Source organism: Populus trichocarpa, chromosome 17, assembly GCF_000002775.5.
Source record: "Populus trichocarpa isolate Nisqually-1 chromosome 17, P.trichocarpa_v4.1, whole genome shotgun sequence".
NCBI classification, from domain to species: domain Eukaryota; kingdom Viridiplantae; phylum Streptophyta; class Magnoliopsida; order Malpighiales; family Salicaceae; genus Populus; species Populus trichocarpa.
Window position 1 is genome coordinate 12,563,561 of NC_037301.2, and position 24,271 is coordinate 12,587,831.

At 32.4% G+C, this 24,271-nt stretch overlaps 4 protein-coding genes across 5 annotated transcripts; 2 read left to right on the forward strand and 2 right to left on the reverse strand.

Moving 5' to 3' along the window:
- Positions 1-5,535: 5,535 nt before the first annotated feature.
- LOC18099446 (putative lipid phosphate phosphatase 3, chloroplastic) lies at positions 5,536-11,497 on the forward strand. Of its 2 annotated transcripts, none has more exons than XM_024588408.2 (8): positions 5,536-5,799; positions 8,967-9,209; positions 9,313-9,400; positions 9,507-9,616; positions 9,747-9,837; positions 10,072-10,260; positions 10,362-10,421; positions 11,011-11,497. In XM_024588408.2, exons 2-8 carry the CDS (start codon positions 8,973-8,975, stop codon positions 11,211-11,213), a joined length of 978 nt encoding a protein of 325 aa, XP_024444176.2. In that variant the 5' UTR covers positions 5,536-5,799; positions 8,967-8,972; the 3' UTR covers positions 11,214-11,497. The 2 variants fall into 2 exon arrangements, with proteins under 2 accessions (XP_024444176.2, XP_006383402.3); XM_006383340.3 differs by lacking the exon at positions 5,536-5,799 and adding an exon at positions 5,837-6,151.
- Positions 11,498-13,131: 1,634 nt separating this feature from the next.
- On the forward strand, positions 13,132-13,948 carry LOC18099445 (uncharacterized). Its single transcript, XM_006383339.3, has 2 exons — positions 13,132-13,296; positions 13,405-13,948. The coding sequence occupies exons 1-2, from the start codon at positions 13,254-13,256 to the stop codon at positions 13,650-13,652; spliced, it is 291 nt and encodes a 96-aa protein (XP_006383401.1). The 5' UTR covers positions 13,132-13,253; the 3' UTR covers positions 13,653-13,948.
- A 1,803-nt stretch (positions 13,949-15,751) lies between these two features.
- On the reverse strand, positions 15,752-16,123 carry LOC18109387 (glycine-rich cell wall structural protein). Its single transcript, XM_006387601.1, has one exon. It carries the CDS (start codon positions 16,121-16,123, stop codon positions 15,752-15,754), a length of 372 nt encoding a protein of 123 aa, XP_006387663.1.
- Positions 16,124-21,812: 5,689 nt separating this feature from the next.
- LOC127904477 (glycine-rich cell wall structural protein-like) lies at positions 21,813-22,184 on the reverse strand. Its single transcript, XM_052448339.1, has one exon. It carries the CDS (start codon positions 22,182-22,184, stop codon positions 21,813-21,815), a length of 372 nt encoding a protein of 123 aa, XP_052304299.1.
- Between the last annotated feature and the right edge of the window lie 2,087 nt (positions 22,185-24,271).

Here is a 24,271-nt window from a genome sequence, read left to right on the forward strand (position 1 = left end):
GTTGTTTTTAGGTCTTTTTATGATGGAGGGCTTAGCCTTTGGATTTATTGTAAATTTGGCATATGTTTTTAGAGTATTTACATCAATAGCCCATGTAAATTCCTTTAAATGCACATTTCATGACACGATGATATATTAAAAAATTAATAAATAAATTCGCCGGAGTGCTAATTCTAAGATTTAAATCTATAATATTGAGAAAAAGAAAAACATTGGCCAATTTAGAACTATCATAGAGCTTCACTTCATATAAACAATATAGCTCCTCTCTTCTTCTTTTTCTCTTTTTTTTGTTATTTAGCCTCCCATTTTTTTCCCCATTCTTTCGCCCTTTATTTTAATTTTTTTAATTTTATTTTAATTTTTTTTAATAATTATCTTGTTATTTTTAAATTAATCAAGTCAACTGAAATATATCAAAACAACTCTCACACGATTTAATTTTAAACTCAGACTAAACTGAGAGTCGGATTGAGATTTTTTTATGTCAATTTTATTCTTCCCCCCCCCCCTTAAATTCATCCTTGGACTTTTTTACTGGTCGGTCAAGTTATCTCTAGACTAATCAATAGTTAATCTAATTCTTTTTTTTTTTAAAATTCATCCTGAAACTTTTTAACTAGTCAGTCAAGTTGTCTCTGGACTAGCTAAAGTCAAAGAACTAGTCAAAGTCAAAAAAAATTTCTCAACCTAAAAACTTAAGTTGTTATTTAAAACCCCAATATATAATTTATATAATTATCTAACACACATCTTCAAGTGTTTGGGCTTGAAACTTACACAAGCTCACACTACCTCGTGCTTAATTTTTATTAAATAGAATGGGGGTGGTGAGATTTGAATCCTTGATTGCTTGGTCAACAAGGCTCTAATACCATATCAAAAAATCATCTCAGCCTAAAAGTTTAAGCTGTTAGATGAAGCTCCAAATTATGATTTATATAATTCTCTAATAGCCAAGTTATATGGTCACATCAAGACAACTCTCATACAATTTAATTTTAAACTCGTCTTAGATAATAAATTAGGTCATGAGATTTTTTATGTCAATTTCATCCTTTTTTTCTCAATTTCATTCTCTTATATTTTTATTAGTTAGGTTGGATGTTCTTGGATCGACCATGTCGACTGGGTCACATCAAGACAACTCCCACACAATTTAATTTTAAACATAGGTTAGGAAATGAGTTGGTTTAGGAAGTTTCAAGGTTGACCAGGTTTAATAAAAATATCAAATATAATTCTCTACAATCTAAATATTTTTTGTTATACTAAAAAAAAAATTAACTCAACCTACAACATAATGCGAGTTGTAAACTAGTAATTTGTAAATTAGGAATGGCAATCATTATCTTATCAATTTAGAATTAGAAAAAGTTAAATGGTGAATGGGAATCTAATAAATTATTAAAAAATGTAGATTTAACAATTTTTTTAATTTCTTATTAGACTTAAATAATAATCAATATAGTTTTTGAATTTGACTAAACTTAATATGTTATAATAAATATAATAGATAAGATAAAGTAAAGACTATACCAACCGGAGAGTTTGTACTAACTCTTATCAACACTGAACAACATTTACATCTTATATGATAATTTTCTTTGAATAAAATTTCTTATAAGATAAATGGAAAAAATTTATGATGTCTCGTATATGAGAAATGGTATACATATAAAAATCAATTTGATTTTAATGTATTTTTTTAAGGTGTTAAAAATAAACTTGTTTATCTGTAACATTTATATTATCTAACATGTCTCAACCCTTTAAAATCAGATAATATGGATATTACATATGATAGTGAATAAAAAAAACTTAAGAAATGGATATTATGTATTGGGTGGCAGGTCGAGATTTTCTAAACTCAGTCAACTCGTATACCCTATACAACACATTGACAGTGTAATCTTATATTTTAGAAAGTTTTTGGTATAAACATCATCTTTCTTTCTCTTTGTTTAATTTTTTTCTCACTTGCCGCTTAGCCTCCCATTCTCTTATCTCACTATCTTGTTGACGATGGTAACCTTCTTCGACTATCATTTTAACAAACTAAAATCATCAATCCATTCTTCTCATCCTTATAACCAAAAGCCTCAACTTGATTTTGACAAACCTCCACAATATCTCTGTCAATCAAACCTTAAAAAAATAACTGAAACTCTAACTATAAGGTCACAAATCTAAGTCAATCAGTTCTTTACAAGAGATGAGATCGATTAACAACAACCTTTAACTCGTCTTTGAGACATTTCTTACAAGATTGATATGATGGTATTTGTGTATTGTTTCATTTTTGATTTTTGTTGTTGTGGACAAAGAGCTAGTGATAAGTTCTATATGGATGGAAGATTATGAGTTTGTTTTAAAAGCAATTTGTCATGGGATCCACCATGCATGTCAAAGGAGAAAAAAAGGCTTTCACATGATATATGCTCTTCTATTACTTGAAATTATATTGTTCAATCACTTTTTTTTCCAGTTCATTACTAATGCCATTTTTCTTTCTCTTTTGGTAGCTTAATTTACATTAAAAACAACTTGTAATATGACTATCATGTTCAAATGTCATTCAAATAGTTGATTGCGTGTTTTTAATGTTTTAGAATGTCACTTGGATATCTCATAATGAATCTCATTGCATATAAACTTCTTAAAGAAACTACTTTAACTCTAAAAATCCAATTAATTAAGCTATACATTATGCATTGTGTATTGTTGGTCAATTTAATGGAGAAGAATAATGAGTTGAGTAAATATAAATTGAAAAAATATTTGGCAAATGAATTTGAAGATCCAAGTGATACTTCTTTTGATATTTTAATTGGATGGAAAGCTATTAGCTCCAAATATCTAATACTCCTTACGGTTGCAAGAGATGTCCTAGTTATTTCTATGTCTGTAGTTGCCTCCAAAATAACTTTTAGCATTAGGGGTTGTGTGCTATATGTTTTTAGAAGTTCTTTGAATCCAGCAAATATTAAAGCTCTCATATTATTATTTTTATCAAAATTGGATTCCCATTTCTCCATCATCAATAGATCTTTCACAAATGATAAATGATCTTGAAAAGTTAGAACAACTAAAATTACATGTGTTTTAGACTATATAGCTTTTATTTATATCATAAAGTTTTTAGATTAACTTGTTAAGTTATAATTAATTAAGATATTTTATTATCTTTCTTCTTTTTCAGAGTTTGCTAGTTTAGCCATGGATGTTGAAAGGTAATGAGTTATTTTGATAATTTGAGATGGTGAGTAAATGTTAAACAATTAGATTTTGAGTTTTTATTATTAAGTAATTGCTATAAACTTAAGTTTATACATATGTGACACCTTTTTGGTTGCTTGTATAGGTTGTTAGAGGTATTGTACTACTGTGTGTTGTTGTTGTTATTTTATTATTGTTTTTTGTTGCTTTCAAATAGCTGACATTGGTTGATGTTCTTGTAAAAAATATAGAGCCGCAACAATTCAATTCAAGTTCATGTTCAGAATTTATTATGTTTTGTTGTGACTGAGTTTTTTGTTGTTCGAAACTTAATTTGTTGTTATATATTCTATCAATTATTTTTTGGCAATTGATTCTTCTATTTTAGTCAACTGATTCAGTTGATGTATTAAGCCTAAATTGTTTGTTATAGCTTATAATTGATTTTGGGCTAATTTATTGAGTCCAAATCTTAGTTCTAATTAAGATAAACCCATAAAAAAAAACCATATATAAGCTTAACTCGTGAATATTTATAATATCTATAAAAAAATTAGCTCAACCTAATGTGTCCAACATGCACGAATCCATTTGTTTTTGAATAAATTGGGTTTATAATTTGTAAAACTTCAAAAATTGAATTTGATACAATTATTAGTGCAAATCCAACTCAACTATATACATGAAACCTACTTTATTATTATTATTATTATAATAAACTTGAATCTATTTTTGCTAGCCGAGACTATCTAAGGTTTTGTGAGGGAAAAAAGGGGTAAAATTTATTTAATTATGTCACCTAATTTTTTATTTCTAAACATACCGCAGGAAAAATTATTGCATTGTTTAATGTAAATAGTGATGTATCAACATATTTTAATATTCAATTTATATACTTGAAAGGCCCGTAGATAAAAGGGTCAAATCTATTATGCCTAAAAGCTCAATAGAAGTCAAACCCGTGAAATAAAGGTCTGGTTTGTTCCCAAACCCAACTTTTTTGGACTCAGCCATGCACTAGATCCAAGTGCATATGGGTCTAACAATGTGCCAGACCTAACTCTCTTGAGCTCAGCTATGCGTTAGGTCTAAACGTATATGAGTATGACAATGTGCTAAACTAAACTCCTTTAGGCCCGGCTACACGTTGAGCCCAGACGCCTTTAGGCCTAGAAAGACGCTAGACCCAACATCCTTAGGTCTAGGATCATTCCAGGACTAGACATATAATTGGCCTCCTGTTAGGTCATAAGGCTATCCCTACCAACCCTTAGTAGAGGATAACAAGGACTTATGATCATCATCTCTCTACACCCTAGCTGTGTAAAAGTTCTTTAAGAACTGAATATATTTCAATCAACATTAATGCTAATTATAAGGATTATTCTCATCAGCATTAATGTTGTGTACGAGATAGCTTATGAAAATTTTCTATAGACATGTGGTATTCTCATCAACATTAATTTCGTGTAAAAAGATATTTTCTTCAAATATTATTGTTGATATAAGAGACTCCCTCCCTACTAGTATATTTAAAAGGAAAAGACTTTTGACCCCTCTAGCATAAACAAGAAGGTTCAAGGTATAAGAGCTATAAATACCCTTTAAATCACCCAAGTAAAGGATTTTGAACCTCTATTCTCTATTGCATATTTATTTTAGGAGTCTCTCTTTAAAATATTATTGGATTTTCTCTCAAAAAGATACTTAAGCATCTAAGAGTTTCTAAATTCACTAAAAAAGACTTTTTACTAGTATCAGGTCCACCAACCTTCTTGACTAAAAAGAATGGATTAAATTGTCATAACTAAAAGATTAACTAATTATTTATAACATGAACCTTATCCCTTAGCAACTTGAATTTTTTGAAACACTGTTATAGATTCACTAACCAAATTTAAAATAGAAAAAATATTTAATTATCTCCACTTAATAATTTAAACCTCAATCATCATCGAGAAACAATAATTTACCATCATAATTCTCAATTTTTTTTGGAAAAACTCAATCCTCCTATCATGATCTGGAGACACCCTTTTAGTGTATGAAAAAATGACTATTAATCTTGAAGGGTTTAACTCAATTGATTAAGCACTGAATTTGTTTTTTAGTGGTTACCAGTTGGAGTGTTATAAACTTCAGGGTCAGACTTACATGATTATTAATTTTAGAGCTTCAGGGAATTAGTCGAGATGCGCATAAATTGACTCGGATATTGATGGTAAAAAAAAAAAAGATGGCTATTGAATTACTGCAAAAAAGAAAAGAAAAAAGAATGGCTTGTTTTCTCCGGAAATATAGCCAGGCCATGCTGGGTTTTTGCCACAGCCTGTAAGTTGTGACAACACCCTAAAATAAGGGGGGGAAAGAAGTCTAAAATATATAACCTTGTCAAGGTTACAAGGATTTGTAACTGAATTGCCTTCCTAAACCAGTTTGATTCGGCCATGAAGATGTCGTAGATTTTGGGAGAAACACTTTGGTATTAAAGCAATCAAAATAATCTTTAAACAAACGTGGTTGGCCCCATTTGTTTCTCTTTCAATTTCTCAGCAAGAACCCAACCTTTTCTTTTACCAGGTAATTTACCCTTTTGTTTTCTTTTGGTAAATTCTTGCATTCTTTGAATTGTCTTTATGTAGTCATATGTTTGGCTTCTTCTTTATAATCATTTCTCAAAGCTTTCATCTCTATTGTCTTTTGAAGTGGATAAGACATTGTTTGTGTGTTTCATATGAACCTTGTTGACTAATAGGAACCTTCCTATACCATGGTGACACTTTCTGGGACATTATTTATATCTTAGGACTATCATTGAAACTTAATAAATAAGTCTTTAATTTTCTGCGGTTTTGTTTGGTGGGTGAGTACAATGCCTTTGTGGGATTATGGATCTCTTTCTCGCTTTAAGAATTTTAGAGGCTTCTTTCAGGTTAGTGTTTCTTTTCTGAAAAGGTTGTTTCTTTCTCTTTTGTTCTTAGCCTTTGGCTTTTAAATTGGAATATCTTATGTGGGTTTGCTTTGTTGTTTTTGATGTTGTTGACATCTTACTTGTATAGCAGAATGTGACTCCTTTGATTTTCTCTACCAACATAACAATATATGTAAGAGACATTTATGTTGTAGTTCTTTGTGAAATCTGGTAGGTTTATTTGGACTTTTGTGGTGAGAGATCAGATCATTGTTGAAGAAGGATTTTAAAATTTGGGGTTTTAGAGTTTTGAGGGTAAAGAGGAAGTCTCTACTTATGTCTGCTATGTCTGTGTTGAAATTTGAAACCTGCAATAAAAAGCAAATTAAAATTTAATGTAATGAAACCACTGAAAAATGAAAGCATTGAACAACTAGAGCTAATTGCTATTCACTGCTATTAATCGGAGAGGATTCAGTATACTTGCTGGTAATTGTTTAAATAGGGATTCAGGGAATGCTGTAGTTGAATAGCGGTCCTTTACAGCTTCATACTTGGGCATTTATTTTATTCAGTGTGGGTTTTGGTTGTTAATTTGTTCGATAAAAAACAGCCATTAATGGAGGAGTATGAGATCTTGTAAGTCTCATTAGGTTTAATACATCATAAGTTGAATCTTCGTTTTGACCCATACATGCCTTACTTAGCATTCGGTTAATATTAATACATATAATTGAATTGTAGATTTGCTACATAGGCTTTAGTTGAGTAGTCAAAATAACAAGTGAGAAGTGACTCTTTAAATTGGAGCATTGGGTTAATCTGCCTTCTCCAATTATTCTATGAAATGTTATATTTTTCCAGTGGTTTCCAGAAATCGTATCTTAGATCGTTATTTTACAATGATGCAAAGTTGGAAGCCTTGAGAAAACAGGTGCACTGGATTTTCTATATCACATGGCTTCTTTTTTTTTTATTGCGGTTTAGCTCCAATCTCTAGTTTCTCATAGATGCTTCTGAATGAGTGTCTATGGTTAATCACTTTAGTTTTGGAGCTGGTTTCATGATGCTGGTGACGGGTGATTGTGCTAAGTTTAATAGTTCAATAAGAGGATAAGGGAGGATAAGTATAACAGTTTTGTGCATGCCATGTGCCACCTCTTATTGTGATAAACTATCATGCATTTCAGATTAGGGAGGATAAGTGTAAGGGCTGTGCTTTTCTCCAGTGCTAATTCTGGATGCAGTTGTAAGACTCCTTGATGAGGGTAAGTATAGTGAGTGCATAGCAGTTGTTAATGTAGGCATTGAGCTGCCACATAGAATGACCATTAAAAGGATCAGAAGTTTTATTTTATCCAGTTTGTTGTGAACAATATTTAGTTGTATGGCATCTAAACATTGAGGACTTGCTAATAATGAAGGCCTGAAGTACTGATCTTCAGATTCTGAACCTGGGTTGCAAGTCTTAGTCGATGGTGCAGTTTGAAACAATGGAAGAAGCTCTATCATCCTTCATGAGAAGTCCTGTTGGCTGGTCCTTCAAGGTGTTAAAGCAAAAAAGACTTTAAAATTCATTGGTTACTGTCAATAAGTTATGCCACAAAATAAATGGCTACCAATGTTTGGGATAATGCTTTCATGAAGAACATTATCTTGATGACATTTCTGCATAGCATTTTTTGGAGACAAGCAAGCATCACTGCATAGGGAACTAATTTTGCAGATTGGTGAGTGAATGGAATGCTGATGATCCAAGTATTGGATGGATAACGTCTTGTCATTTCTTATTTAGATGCTGTGATTAGTAGTTTAAACACTATATATAACATTTGATATAGGTGTGTTTTTTTTTTTTTTAATATGTACCAAGTCTACTGTTTGGGTTCTGATTAAAAGTTTGATAATTTTATATCTGAGGTTTTGGCCTGATATACACTGTATTAAACTTAATGAATTGTGTGACCACTGGGATCTTCATTTTTTTACCTAAATATTGGTTTGTTGGGGTTATCAAGGATACATCAATCAACAGGCTAGATATGACTGTGAATAATTGTCAGCCATTTTCGCTGATGACCTTCCAGTAATAGAGCACACGAATGAAGAGGTATAGTTGTTACTAATAGATCTTCATTGTGGTGTGAAGGCCTCTCTGCAATATGACAATGTGAAGTTTTGGGTTTGTGTTTACAAGGCTAGTGGCTCTATTTTTCTGGCTCTTTTTCTGAAAAAGTTGCTGAATTTAAGCTCTTTCATTTTTATAATCACTATAAATTTCATGGTTATGGAGAGCCTCTTTATCAATTCGTTTTTGCTGTACCTATTTAAGCTTTATAATAGATGCTATTATGTAGTGCTATTTTCTGTTCAATGGTGAAGATAGTCCCTAGTCATTTTCTGTCGGTGCTGAGGTTCCTGTTTTATTCATTTTTAGTCCATAGATAAAAATATTTCAGTATCAACTGTCAAAATTCGTGATCTAGAATAGATAATTCTGCTGTAAGTGTATTTATGATATGTATCTTTAAGTAGTGATACTGCTGCATGCATAATTTGGGTTTCCTTCTTTATTCTTTGCTCTTTAATGCTTGTATGATTGATGACTTATGGAGCTCGAGTTGCATATGCATTGAGAAAGGTGCTTATACCTTTCTTGCATTCATAAACAGTAAAAGTAAGGCATAACATCAATAACTTTCCTTATAATTTTTACTGTTAATACCTGTTATCATATTTCACCAAACAGACCTTATGTTACTTTCCTAATGTCCCTTTATTTGGAGCTCAAAGTCTGATATTAGATTACTCTAAATGGTGACATGCATAAATGCAGTACAAGATGAGAGAGGTCCAAATGAGGGAGTTCCAGCTTGGTTACAGTGTACATACTGTGAGGTCCCATGGAGCTTCACTTGCAAAGACACACATGCATGATTGGCTTATACTTCTGCTTCTTGTGGTGATAGAGTTCATCCTCTATCTCACGCCTCCATTTTATCGATATGTTGGGAAAGATATGATGACAAATCTTAAATACCCTTTGTTAGATAATACAGTGCCTGTTTGGACTGTCCCAGTAAGTATTGTGGCTTCATTTGCTAAATAATAACATATGTTCCAAGGAAACCATGTGAGTAACAATAACATTGATGGGACCCTTTCTGTTTTCTGATGATTAGATATATGCTGTTCTCTTGCCTGTGGTGATATTCCTCTTTGTCTACTTTCGTAGGAGAGACATCTATGATCTTCATCATGCCATACTAGGTGATAACATCCTGCCTTCTACTTACCTTTTTATCTGTAAAAGATTTCTGTTATCCAATCTGCTGAAAAAATTCTCATGATGCTTTATGTGTGTTCACTATTGCAGGCCTCTTATTCTCCATTCTAGTGACAGCTGTCATTACTGATGCAATAAAAAATGCAGTTGGTCGGCCTCGACCTGATTTCTTTTGGCGTTGCTTTCCTGATGGAAAGGATGTATGCTTTTATGGACCTGCAGTTATTTGTTACTTTCTACTGTGACGATTGATATAAGATCACCTCCTGTCCACATTTCATAACATTTGTGGTTACATAATTTAATACCTGAAACCTTATTGATCTACAGGTTTATGATCAGTTGGGAAATGTGATATGCAATGGTGAGGAAAGTGTCATAAAGGAAGGGCATAAGAGTTTTCCCAGTGGGCACACTTCATGTAAGTGTTCACCATTACAAATAATTTCTATACAAAACAATTAAAAAATTCTTGACCGCAAAGTTAATTTATGCCGAGTGATGATGAAATATTCTTATCTCTACATTGAAATATGGAAATTTTGGTTAGGGAAGCTGCAGAAATTGAACACCTAATACCAAAGCTATGCTGGTTCGATACTTGTTGGCAGTCATTTTAGCTTTGATTTGAGGAATAATGATTTTCAATTTCCAGGGTCCTTTGCTGGTCTGGGTTTCCTATCACTCTACTTGTCTGGAAAACTACAAGCGTTTGACCGTGAGGGCCATGTTGCAAAACTATGTATCATCTTCTTACCACTACTAGCTGCAAGTCTTGTTGCCATTTCCCGAGTGGATGACTACTGGCATCATTGGCAGGATGTCTTTGCAGGAGGTCTCTTAGGTGTGTTCCTTTTCATTGTTCATTTAGTCATCTAGATGAAACTTCCTCATTGTCTATTGGATGATTACCTTTGCTAACTATTGCAGAGGCATCTTTTGCAGGACTAGTAGTGGCAACATTTTGCTATTTGCAGTTCTTTCCTCCACCATATCACCCTCAAGGTATGTTTGTTGGCAAATTTTATATGGCTCCTTTAATTTTTGTTGAACATTAGAGTCCAGGAAGGATTTTGATTGGAACATTTCATATTCTTTGCTAGAGAATGATTAAGATTTAATTTTAAGCTTATTCGCCTTGTGCACGAATATTATTTTGATTAGACATCTAGGCTACAACTAAAGATATCCAATTAATGTACTTAGCTTCTTAGAGTGTTCTTGGTATCATAGATGCAAGCTGCACAGCTGCGGCTGGCTGCTGCTATTTTCTGGTTTTAGACCCATATACTCAAATCAGAGTAGTGGAAGGGGGGCTATGTTCTTTGTGTCTAAGATTGGTATGAAGCTTCTAATGCTGGAGCCAGATGCAGACTCTGATATCCAAAACATAGCTAATTCCCATGTTATTGTTGTTTTCTACGTGGAACTCAATTTGATCTAAGGGAGCATGCAAAATTTCAAGTTGCGTTCTGCTAAATGATTGTCTTGATTCTTTAAAAGTGTCAGTCATCAAATCTGACCACAACCTAAATGAATTGGCATTATGTTTTCTTCTCTGCGGTGACATGTTCATCTGACCTTCTGCATGCAGGTTGGGGACCTTATGCTTACTTTCGGGAACTCGAGGAGTCAGGTGCATATTCACAAGCAGCTGCTACTGTAAATCCACTCAATGCAGAGCCAATGGATTCACATGTTGAGAGCAAAGAAGATGATAATGATGGATTTTTGGGGCTGCATCTGGCACGTGACTCGACTATGCCTCTTGAAGATGTCGAATCTGGGAGGAGGTAATTACTGATAGATGCAAAATTATCAGCCAAAGTTTCTCCTTTACAAGAAAAACATCATGTCCTTGTGCATCGTTCATGTGGTGTTCTGTTAGCTTGCTGCTTCTTGGCTTGTAGCAGGATTGGCCCTTCTGCTTTGTTTTGCCCTAACGAAACACATTCATTCATTAAACATAAACATATCACATACTAAATGTAAATTGGTCAAAATTACAAGTGATGAATACCTTTTAACTCCCTCTGGATTATTCTTGAATCAACAGTTTGCAGTGGCAACAATTCATTTTAGCTTTTGGGATTTCGAATTCATTTTCTTTTTAAAATATTTTTTAGTTGGAAATATATTAAAACAATATATTTAAAAAAAAACTATTTAGATAATTCAAAGCAACAGCTAATTCAAAATGCAAGCGGCAATATTAGCATTTTCTTTAGTTTTCCTGTCAAGATATTCTAGGATTAAGTTTTATTAGAGAAATTTAATGGTGTTTAATATATAATTACTAGATATTTACATATAAGAAGACGAGAGTAACCCTGAGGTTTATCTTTTTTCATACTATAAATATCTAATAATCAAAGCTTGTCATAAATTTTTTTTATTTGATAAGTCTTTGTGTTATGATATGATGTATGTATTTAATAATTACAATTTAAACATTATAATTTTTATTTATTTAGGCGTCGAGATGGGATTGAATCTCTTTTATAATTGAGTTTTAGAAATTGCAAAAACATAGTTCGCTAAGAATTTCAAAATAAAAATAGAAGGAAACTTTAATTTTTTGGATAATTCATGCAATTTATTTTTATATAACCTTCGATATATTCTTACATTTGTAATTATATCTATTATGTCTTTGTATAATATCCAATTTTTTAATATATTTTTCTTTCAAGTTTTATTTTTTAAACTAACATAATTATATTTTTCATTTTAATAATACTCGAGTGAGATATATAAAAATATAAATTTAATTTTTCAAAAAACAATTAAGACAAATTTAGCTATTTATCCGTGTGTATGTATATAAAATATGGGAAATTTTTTTGATGTCTAATTATCCTCTAATGAGAAATACTTGACTTGCATATGCCCAACGTCATTATGTGAACCATTAACGATCCTAATGGAAACCCCCCCTGATTAGTTAAGAGAATAGTTGTTAAACTCTATATCATAAGTTAATTCCGGCCCGAACCGGTATTTAGAACTGGAATCGGGCTGGATTGAAGAAAAAACAGGAAAAGAAAAAACTCGGTGTAACTCGACAGGTTGATCTAGTAACTCGGTAAGACTCGGACAAAAATCTTGTTGCAATTCATTGATTTTTGTTTTTTTTTTACTAAAATAACATTGTTTTGATTAAAAAATTGACTCGAACGACTCAATAACCCAATCAAAACTCAAAATCCAGGTTTTGAATCAGACCGGCCACCAAACCAGGTCTAAAAACTATGCGCAACATACACAAGCCGAAAGTAAACCTCCCTCGTCTGCTAGAGTTTTACGACGGTGATTCATTCTGGCGGAGGATAAGAATATTATTCATCAATTGCCATTTTTTTTGGTTAAGAAAAGCAAACAGATTGATAGGAATATAGGTGGGTCCATTTGACACCAAGGCAAGATAAGAATGTGCAATGGGCTGGCAAGCCGACCTTATAATAATAATAAAATAATAATAAGATCCTGTTTGTCTTTGCTGCGCGGAGTTTTTTTTATAGGTTAATATCAAAAATTAATTTTAAAAAATTAAAAAATTAATATTTTAATATATTTTTAAATAAAAAATACTCTAAAAAACCATTAACATCACAGCACCGAATGCCATTTTATGATGCCTAATTATTCTTCGATAAGAAACACGTAACTTGCAGTTGAGCGCATGCTTATCCAATAAACCAATTATGAATAGGAAGTAGCATCTGAGCCATCCACGTCATCATGTGTAAAATTGACGGCCCTGATGGGAATTCTCTAATTGGTTAAGACTTGAGAGTCAGGGGCAAAAATTTTAATCAAGATAGGTTTTTAATTTCAATGGCAGAACCAAAAGCAGACCAAAAATATCCTTCACCATCAGGTACAGTATTATCAATTTAATTCTGTAGATTTTCTTGATGGGTTTTTGCGTGAAACAGAAAAAGATTATATATTTTTTTTGCTGTAATTTTTTTCATTTTTGATGCAGAAGAAAAGGATGTAAAAGCGCCAAATGTGATTGAAATATCCAAGGAAGAGATAGAGGCAATCGTTCATGGTGGAAAATCTCCACGCCATTATAAGGAAACACATGGAAGAAGTGATGATATTGATGAGGATACCCCCATAGATGAAGTTAAAGGACCAAGTGTGTTTGAACGAATCAAGGAAGAGATCGAAGCCCTTGTTGGGGCTATTCATCCTAAGAAGGACAAGAGTGACGTGTCTTCTTCTTAGAGGGGAGATGAAGTGGGTTTGGTTAATTTGTCTTTTGTTGTATGACTTACTGTTTTGAATACACAAGTTAATGTTTTAAGCAATCAAGTTGTGTTCTTCATGATGGCTGGCTCTTTGTTTCACTTGAAGAAGAAAAAATTGTTTCTGTTAGGTTTCTTTTGCTGGGGTTTTCTAGCAAAACATTATTTAGCTGCTGGCTGCTGGCTGCTGTGTGTATTATCCCTGGTTTTAGACCCAGGTAACCTCAAATTGTGGTAATTAATGGAAGTGGGCAATGTGGCCGATGTTTTTATTTACTCCCTTTTGTGTGGAGTGCTCTGTAAGATTTGCTGCTAAGAGCTTCAATGAAGCTTATGCAGGCTGGAGCAAGAAAAGCTTGGTGTTCGTTTTGGTATATAATTGGTTTTTGATTGTATCCACTGAAAACTGATTGTTGATTTTTTACGTCTTTTGAAATCAAAAGACAAAAACAAACAATTTTTCAGTTTATTTTTTTCAAGTTTGGTTTCAAATGATACCGAATGACCTCGTTTATAGTAAGCTATATGTCAATTTGGTTGGAGTTTGAGAACAGATTGTCATTTCTGCTGGATAGCCAATTCCCATTGACATTATGTTTTCTTCTGTCAGTCTTGTTTGTCAGATTTCCTGTTTGTAGGGTGCGGACCTTAATTACTTTGAGCAGTTTAATGCTCTGCTGTTGCTTCTGTAAATTGGTAAAATTTGAAGTAATGCAGACATTTCGATACCCACTTGGTTCCCGAATCTTGATGCTATAATGTTTCTGCATCTGCAAAGTAATTCTTATGGATGAAATCTGTTTTTGAAAGGTGTAGTTTGCAAGAAATGGTTATGTTCTTGCCAAAAACAGGGCCGCAACAGAAAGTCATTGATAGACCTCAGGAGCTGAGGAGTTGGAGTTCAAGTAAGGGATGGCAATGGCCTCCGCCTCCAATTATCCGAATGGATGAGGGTGGGTTTAGAGTCAAGAATGTATCCTCTTCTTGCATGGAGTTCCATATCCAATTATGTAAATTAAAAATATGAGATTTTCACCTCACACGGCTCGTTTAATTCTTTCGAAGTCATTGGAGTCCTTTCATTGGTTGTAATCAATTTTCCATTATACTATCATATATAAATATTTTATATCCTACTTCTTAAATCTAATTTTATTTCAAAGAACACTTTGTCCAGCTCAAATGTAAAGAATCTTAGGCCAATTTTAGTGTAATCAAATATGAGTGCCCTGTGGATGTAGAATTCGAACCTCCGATGAGGTCCATCCTTCGATGGAGGTGGAGATGGTGCCTTGCAATTTGACTCTGATGGGTATAGAGGCGGTGACAAAGGTGGAGGGTGCATTATCCGTTTTACTTAAACTCCATTACCATCCCTCGCTCAAGTCCTTGCTTTGAGAGAGCTTTTCAGAGTGTCGTAAGCTTGTGTTTGCGTGTTTATCCATTACCTTAATTAGGAGCACACTCATGCCAAGTCGAGCTTAATACCATATGTTTATGATTGGTTCTGGCTTTCTAAATCTAAACTTTTCTGTCGAAAGATTGAAAGAAAGTCTAGCAGGATCATCAAAAGGCCACACTCGACTTTGCCAAGCGTTTTTCACTTGTTTTTACTTCAACTCCATGACCTCGTAAGTTTACTTGTTTCCTTTGACAGTTTCCTATCACGCAATCAGGTTACATTGACATCCCAACGGATTCCAGCGGATGATGAGAGGCCAGTTAATCTTCTGTTTCCAACTACTCTCGCTTTGTAGCTCAACTCAATGAACTTGAAAGCTTTTCGTGGAAAAAGGGTGCAGGTCTTACATAAATGCCTGCCATTGCAACTCTTTTTTCCCATCAAAATGCCTTTTGTGACAAGATTTAAACCAGAGAATGGAAGTGCGTCTGCTGCCCTAGTCAATCTTTTCATGAGTGTGCACATTCAAACGAAAATCGCAATTTCTTTTTTGATTCAAACTCAAAATAATAATGCAGAATACAAACTCATTTATCACGAAAATCAAAAAACAAAACACAAAAATGACTTCTTGACAGCTTAATTAAAATCAAATCTCAATCACATGCCCTTTCTTGTTAGAATCCAGCCTTCTCGAAGTAAGACTCCAAAGAATCTAAACTAAAACCATGTCCGAGCCCATTTCCATATCCGAACCCGAACCCAACCCCACAACCCATACCAACCCCAAAAACTAGCTTGGTGTTGTTCCATGGCCAGCTACCATACCCGAGTCCACCCACCAATCCGAAGCCTGCTCCAATTCCACATCCGATTCCAACACCGCCCCCAGGACCCAGAATGGTTTCCTCTACTTTCTTGTAACCATCTTGAAGGAATTCGGGTACTGGGAATTGATTTCCATTCTTTCTCTTGCTGTCATTTGTATTCCATTTCCAAAGAGAGTTGGAGTTTTTAGTCTTTGTCTGGATTTTGGATTTTGGCTTCATTCTACGAGGTGAGCAAAGGATAAGATTTTTGGAGAATCAGGCTATATGGCGGGGTGGTTTTTATGCTTATGTTGTATATATACTATATAAGTATAGCAATACAGACCCAGTACAGGGGAAATACTAAGATTCATAAGCTGGGGGAGGGGGACTCAACATAGAAAAAGAAAACAAATACAAGGATGGATGGTAAATAAACAAGAGTGCGAGGGCCACTCTTAAATTGAAGTACCCTTGATTAGTCCTTAGATAAAGAGGGTAAAATTTAGAAGAAAAACAAAAGGTGAGGGTTGATCTGACGGTGGTGGTTATTATTTGAGCCACACCAATTTAGAGAAATTTCATGTAGTTTATTGGACCAATACATTTTTAAGTGGTTGACGTGGCGGATTCTACTTAAAAAAAAAATAATTTTTTATGATTTTTTTTAATTTTGATTATGGATAGTTTGCTTTTAACTATATTAGAAATAATAAATTTAGATTTGATGCATGAAATCTAAATCTAAATACTTGATTAGGAAAAACATAAGAATCCTTAAAAACTGGACATGGAATGCTTTGAATAAAGGCCAATATTAATAAAATACACCACTAATAAAATTTTAATAGAAAAATAAATATAAACTTTGAACACGAGGTAGTGTGACATTAAGGATGGCTAATTTGCCTCGGTATCATTACACCACTGATAAAATAACTTCAAAAAAATTCACCGTGCTTCATAATGAAGTAACTTGTTTATTTTTTTCAAACTTTTTTTTTCTTTTTTTTTAAACTACCCCTTTTAAATTCTTTTCTTCCAACTTCTTCGATTCAACCTTTTATTAATTTTAAATTAATTATCATAATTTATTTTAATTTATTTTTTATAAAATTATCATAATCATAAACAAACATCTCGATATTTAATTAATGTTAAATTTTTATAAACATCTATTTTTTTATCATATCATTAAATAAAAAATAGTATAAAAAAACAAAGTTTTTAAATCTAGTAAAGCTCATGATTCAAGTCGTGAAGTCCGAGTTAATATAATATGTTGTTATCATAGCCAATCACTTGAAGATTTTTGTTTTTTTTAAGTTAGAACGATGAAATCTTTTTAAAAATTAAAAAATCAAACTAATTTTTTTTTTAGATTAATGTGGATGTCCAGGTCAGCTTGTGCGCACCTCGACTAATCTCATGGGTCCTGAAGTTAAAAAATCATATAAGCTTCCAGTGGCCATCATAGGAGCAACCACAAGGTTCGAACCTGAGACCACAGAGGGAGCAAACTCCTTAGTTTCAAGTTCTTACCACTGGGTCACCACCTAGATAGTTACATAGGTCATGGATGATGTTGTTTGTTTCTAAATTTAAAATATATTTGATTTGGAAAAATAATAAATTAATAGTGTTTTTCAATGTTTTATAAATACAAATATAAAAAATAAAAAATTTTGAAAACATTTATATTAATAGATTTTCAAGCTAACAATACTTTCAAAAAAATATCTTATACCGTAATATTAAATATTATCTAACTTATTAAATCAACTAAATATAACCAAGTCAATTATTATCTAGTTGAATATAAAACCCGATCTAAACTAATTCCACGTTACGAGAGTATCAAGTTAACTTGTTGGTGCTGGCAGGTTTTAATAATTGCTCTTACCTCGACAAAGGGGTAAGGAATTTATATATATATATATAAAGCCTTCACCAACTTACCAAAGTAACTCTAGTCGTGATCATGTCACTTAAAAGTTATTTAACCATTTAACATTTTGAATTTAGTCCACGCGTTAATTATTTCCGTTGTTTTTATTTTAAAAGTAGAACGCAAACAAATTAAAATTAAAATAATCGATTGGCTCCCGTGATATATTTTATATTACTAGGATGTAATTAGCTTAACTTTAATGTTTCAAAGTGAAATTCACCTAGTTTTAGAAAGGTTTTAAGCTGGGTTTGTGTTCATGACAAGTCTAATACATGAAACTTAAACTTGTTTAAATTAATTAGACTCGAGCAGGTCTACAATGAGCTGCGTCAAAGTGAGCTTACATGTGTTTTCTATCATTATAATTAATATATTTAATTATATTATAATTATTTGTGACGTATTATGAACATGTTCCAATTAAAATACTAAATAAATAGCAATACAATAACATATATTATGCAAGCACTTCAATTAATGCCTTATCAGATCTCAACTCCTTGCTTCTTCTTCAACTCCTATAGAAACTTCTACTTATTTTTCTAGTTCTAAAATCCCATAAAAAAATATCAAAAAAAAAAATTTATAATACACAGTGTATCTCGGAGCTTATAACTCACACATGCATATAATTGCTAAATCTGTTATTAAATTTGATTTTATAAAATTAATATATTTAATTATTATGATATTTCAAAATCCAATAAACTTAAGAATGAAGTTCTTGAGTGTTTGAACAGTGGATACGTTAATATTGTCTTTTCTAAATCTCACAAAGTAGATGGTTGATGGTTGAAGGCCTAACACTTGCAAAACAATCTTTTTTGGTGGGATTAAGAGACCCTCATATTATAAAGTCAATGATTTTTAGTAAGAGGTTGCAATGAATGAAAAAATGAACTTTAAATTCCAAGAACAAAAGTGTTTGTTCTTATTTTTTTTATGATAAATGCTTTGATAATAGAAGTATGAATATTTAGATAATAGAAATTGTGAATCATTTATATAAGTGGTTCGGGGATATATATAGCCCCTAAACATTATCATATTGCTTGAATAAAGATGTTAAAATATCATTTTCTACTGATAGCATTAACAAAAGATAAATATTCCTTATACAATATTAATGTTGATAGAAATATGGTAGGCTGTTAGAAAACTTTTATGCACCTAGAAGTTGAGAGAAATAATTATTTTTTACATTAACATTTTATATTAAAAGTCATAAGAATAATTAAATAAACATAGTCTTGCGGCCCAACTTGGGATCTATAACGATCGTCATGCCCATACCTATATATATTTGGGCTCAATACATGGTTGAACTCAAGGATGTTGAGTTTGGTAGCTCGTCAGACTCATGTATGTTTGGACTCAGCGCATAGTTGAACTCAAGAACATTAAGTCTGTCAACTTGCCAAAATCATATGTATTTAGGCTTAGCGCGTAACTGAATCCAAGGATGTTGAGTCTGACAGCTCGTCATGCCCAGGTCAACTTGGGCTCGGCGCGTAACTGAATATAAGGATGTTAGGTTTGATAGCTCAATAGACCTGTGTTTATTTGGGTTCAACACGTAGCTAAACATAGGGATGTTAGGTTTAACAGTTTAACAGACCTATGTTTATTTGGACTTAACATATAACTAAACTCAACGATGTTGGTTATGACAACTCACTCAATTTATTTATACTTAGGCACACAGCGCGCAACTAAACTTAAGGATATTGGGTCTGGAAGCAAGCTAGATCCATATTAATTGGGTCTAATATTCTGCCAATATTGGGTTATTACCCTACCTTTGGCCCTTTTAAATATAAACTTAGACTAAAAAATAAATTTTAAAAATACATTGATCCATCAAATTATATGTTAGATTATTTTAGTTAATGAAATCTTATATAATCTTTTTTTCTTTTATATAATTACAAGCTCACAGAAGAGCTAACTCACAAACTTACAAATACAAGCTTAGTAATTAACCTAATTGAGGATACCAATATTGTTAAAATTATGAGTTGATTTATAAAAATTATATGATTTTATAAGTTAATAAATAATGCAAAATCCCTTTAGACATACAAAAGTTGATAAAATCATATTGAAATGGAATAAAATCGTGTAAACTTGCGATTTTACAACCGTTTTTTCGTTTTCATGTAAAATATAAATCTATTTCAATTTGTTAAAATCGTGTAAGATTTGCTGCTAAGAGCTTCAATGAAGCTTATGCAGGCTGGAGCAAGAAAAGCTTGGTGTTCGTTTTGGTATATAATTGGTTTTTGATTGTATCCACTGAAAACTGATTGTTGATTTTTTACGTCTTTTGAAATCAAAAGACAAAAACAAACAATTTTTCAGTTTATTTTTTTCAAGTTTGGTTTCAAATGATACCGAATGACCTCGTTTATAGTAAGCTATATGTCAATTTGGTTGGAGTTTGAGAACAGATTGTCATTTCTGCTGGATAGCCAATTCCCATTGACATTATGTTTTCTTCTGTCAGTCTTGTTTGTCAGATTTCCTGTTTGTAGGGTGCGGACCTTAATTACTTTGAGCAGTTTAATGCTCTGCTGTTGCTTCTGTAAATTGGTAAAATTTGAAGTAATGCAGACATTTCGATACCCACTTGGTTCCCGAATCTTGATGCTATAATGTTTCTGCATCTGCAAAGTAATTCTTATGGATGAAATCTGTTTTTGAAAGGTGTAGTTTGCAAGAAATGGTTATGTTCTTGCCAAAAACAGGGCCGCAACAGAAAGTCATTGATAGACCTCAGGAGCTGAGGAGCTGGAGTTCAAGTAAGGGATGGCAATGGCCTCCGCCTCCAATTATCCGAATGGATGAGGGTGGGTTTAGAGTCAAGAATGTATCCTCTTCTTGCATGGAGTTCCATATCCAATTATGTAAATTAAAAATATGAGATTTTCACCTCACACGGCTCGTTTAATTCTTTCGAAGTCATTGGAGTCCTTTCATTGGTTGTAATCAATTTTCCATTATACTATCATAAATAAATATTTTATATCCTACTTCTTAAATCTAATTTTATTTCAAAGAACACTTTGTCCAGCTCAAATGTAAAGAATCTTAGGCCAATGTTAGTGTAATCAAATATGAGTGCCCTGTGGATGTAGAATTCGAACCTCCGATGAGGTCCATCCTTCGATGGAGGTGGAGATGGTGCCTTGTAATTTGACTCTGATGGGTATAGAGGCGGTGACAAAGGTGGAGGGTGCATTATCCGTTTTACTTAAACTCCATTACCATCCCTCGCTCAAGTCCTTGCTTTGAGAGAGCTTTTCAGAGTGTCGTAAGCTTGTGTTTGCGTGTTTATCCATTACCTTAATTAGGAGCACACTCATGCCAAGTCGAGCTTAATACCATATGTTTATGATTGGTTCTGGCTTTCTAAATCTAAACTTTTCTGTCGAAAGATTGAAAGAAAGTCTAGCAGGATCATCGAAAAGCCACACTCGACTTTGCCAAGCGTTTTTCACTTGTTTTTACTTCAACTCCATGACCTCATAAGTTTACTTTTTTCCTTTGACAGTTTCCTATTACGCAATCAGGTTACATTGACATCCCAACGGATTCCAGCGGATGATGAGAGGCCAGTTAATCTTCTGTTTCCAACTACTCTCGCTTTGTAGCTCAACTCAATGAACTTGAAAGCTTTTCGTGGAAAAAGGGTGCAGGTCTTACATAAATGCCTGCCATTGCAACTCTTTTTTCCCATCAAAATGCCTTTTGTGACAAGATTTAAACCAGAGAATGGAAGTGCGTCTGCTGCCCTAGTCAATCTTTTCATGAGTGTGCACATTCAAACGAAAATCGCAATTTCTTTTTTGATTCAAACTCAAAATAATAATGCAGAATACAAACTCATTTATCACGAAAATCAAAAAACAAAACACAAAAATGACTTCTTGACAGCTTCTTAATTAAAATCAAATCTCAATCACATGCCCTTTCTTGTTAGAATCCAGCCTTCTCGAAGTAAGACTCCAAAGAATCTAAACTAAAACCATGCCCGAGCCCATTTCCATATCCAAACCCGAACCCAACCCCACAACCCATACCAACCCCAAAAACTAGCTTGGTGTTGTTCCATGGCCAGTTACCATACCCGAGTCCACCCACCAACCCGAAGCCTGCTCCAATACCACATCCGATTCCAACACCGCCCCCAGGACCCAGAATGGTTTCCTCTACTTTCTTGTAACTGTCTTGAAGGAATTCGGGTACTGGGAATTGATTTCCATTCTTTCTCTTGCTGTCATTTGTATTCCATTTCCAAAGGGAGTTAGAGTTTTTAGTCTTTGTGTGGGTTTTGGATTTTGGCTTCATTCTACGAGGTGAGCAAAGGATAAGATTTTTGGAGAATCAGGCTACATGGCGGGGTGGTATTTATGCTTATGTTGTATACTATATAAGTATAGCAATACAGACCCAGTACAGGGGAAATACTAAGATTTCATAAGCTGGGGGAGGGGGACTCAACATAGAAAAAGAAAACAAATACAAGGATGGATGGTAAATAAACAAGAGTACGAGGGCCACTCTTAAATATAAGTACCCTTGATTAGTCCTTAGATAAAGAGGGTAAAATTTAGAAGAAAAACAAAAGGTGAGGGTTGATCTGATCAGACGGTGGTGGCTATTATTTGAGCCACACCAATTTAGAGAAATTTTATGTAGTTTATTGGACCAATACATTTTTAAGTGGTTGACGTGGCGGATTCTACTTAAAAAAAATGATTTTTAATGATTTTGTTTTTAAATTTTGATTATGGATAGTTTGCTTTTAACTATATTAGAAATAATAACTTTAGATTTGATGCATGAAATCTAAATAATTGATCAGGAAAAACATAAGAATCTTTACAAATTGGACGTGGAATGCTTTGAATAAAGGCCAATATTAATAAAATACATATAAACATTTTAATAGAAAAATAAATATAAGCTTTGAACACAAGGTAGTGTGACATTAAGGATGGCTAATTTGCCTCGGTATCATTACACCACTAATAAAATTACTTCAAAAAAATTCACGGTGCTTCATAATGAAGTAACTATTTTTTTTTTCAAACTTTTTTTTTTTTTTTAAACTATCCCTTTTAAATTCTTTTCTTCCAACTTCTTCTATTCAACCTTTTATTAATTTTAAATTAATCATCATAATTTATTTTAATTTATTTTTTATAAAGTTATCATAATCTTAAACAAACATCTCGATATTTAATTAGTGTTAAATTTTTATAAACATCTATTTTTTATCATATTATTAAATAAAAAATAGTATAAAATAACAAAGTTTTTAAATCCAGTAAAGCTCATGATTCAAGTCGTAAAGCCCGAATTAATAAAATATGTTGTCATTTTATTAGCCAATCACTTGAAGATTTTTGTTTTTTTAAGTTTGAACGATGAAATTTTTAAAAAAATTCAAAAACCAAACTAAATTTTGATTTAGTTGATAGGTATGGATAATGTTGTTTGTTTCTAAATTTAAAATACATTTGGTTTGGAAAAATAATAAATTAATAGTGTTTTTCAATGTTTTATAAATACAAATATAAAAAATAAAAAATTTTGAAAAAATTTATATTAATACATTTTCAAGCTAACAATACTTTCAAAAGAATATCTTATACCATAATATTAAATATTATCTAACTTATTAAATCAACTAAATATAACCAAGTCAATTATTATCTAGTTGAATATAAAACCCGATCTAAACTAATTCCATGTTACGAGATTATCAAGTTAACTTGTTGGTGCTGGCAGGTTTTAATAATTGCTCTTACCTCGACAAAGGGGTAAGGAATTTATATATATATATATAAAGCCTTCACCAACTTACCAAAGTAACTCTAGTCGTGATCATGTCACTTAAAAGTTATTTAACCATTTAACATTTTGAATTTAGTCCACGCGTTAATTATTTCCGTTGTTTTTATTTTAAAAGTAGAACGCAAACAAATTAAAATTAAAATAATCGATTGGCTCCCGTGATATATTTTATATTACTAGGATGTAATTAGCTTAACTTTAATGTTTCAAAGTGAAATTCACCTAGTTTTAGAAAGGTTTTAAGCTGGGTTTGTGTTCATGACAAGTCTAATACATGAAACTTAAACTTGTTTAAATTAATTAGACTCGAGCAGGTCTACAATGAGCTGCGTCAAAGTGAGCTTACATGTGTTTTCTATCATTATAATTAATATATTTAATTATATTATAATTATTTGTGACGTATTATGAACATGTTCCAATTAAAATACTAAATAAATAGCAATACAATAACATATATTATGCAAGCACTTCAATTAATGCCTTATCAGATCTCAACTCCTTGCTTCTTCTTCAACTCCTATAGAAACTTCTACTTATTTTTCTAGTTCTAAAATCCCATAAAAAAATATCAT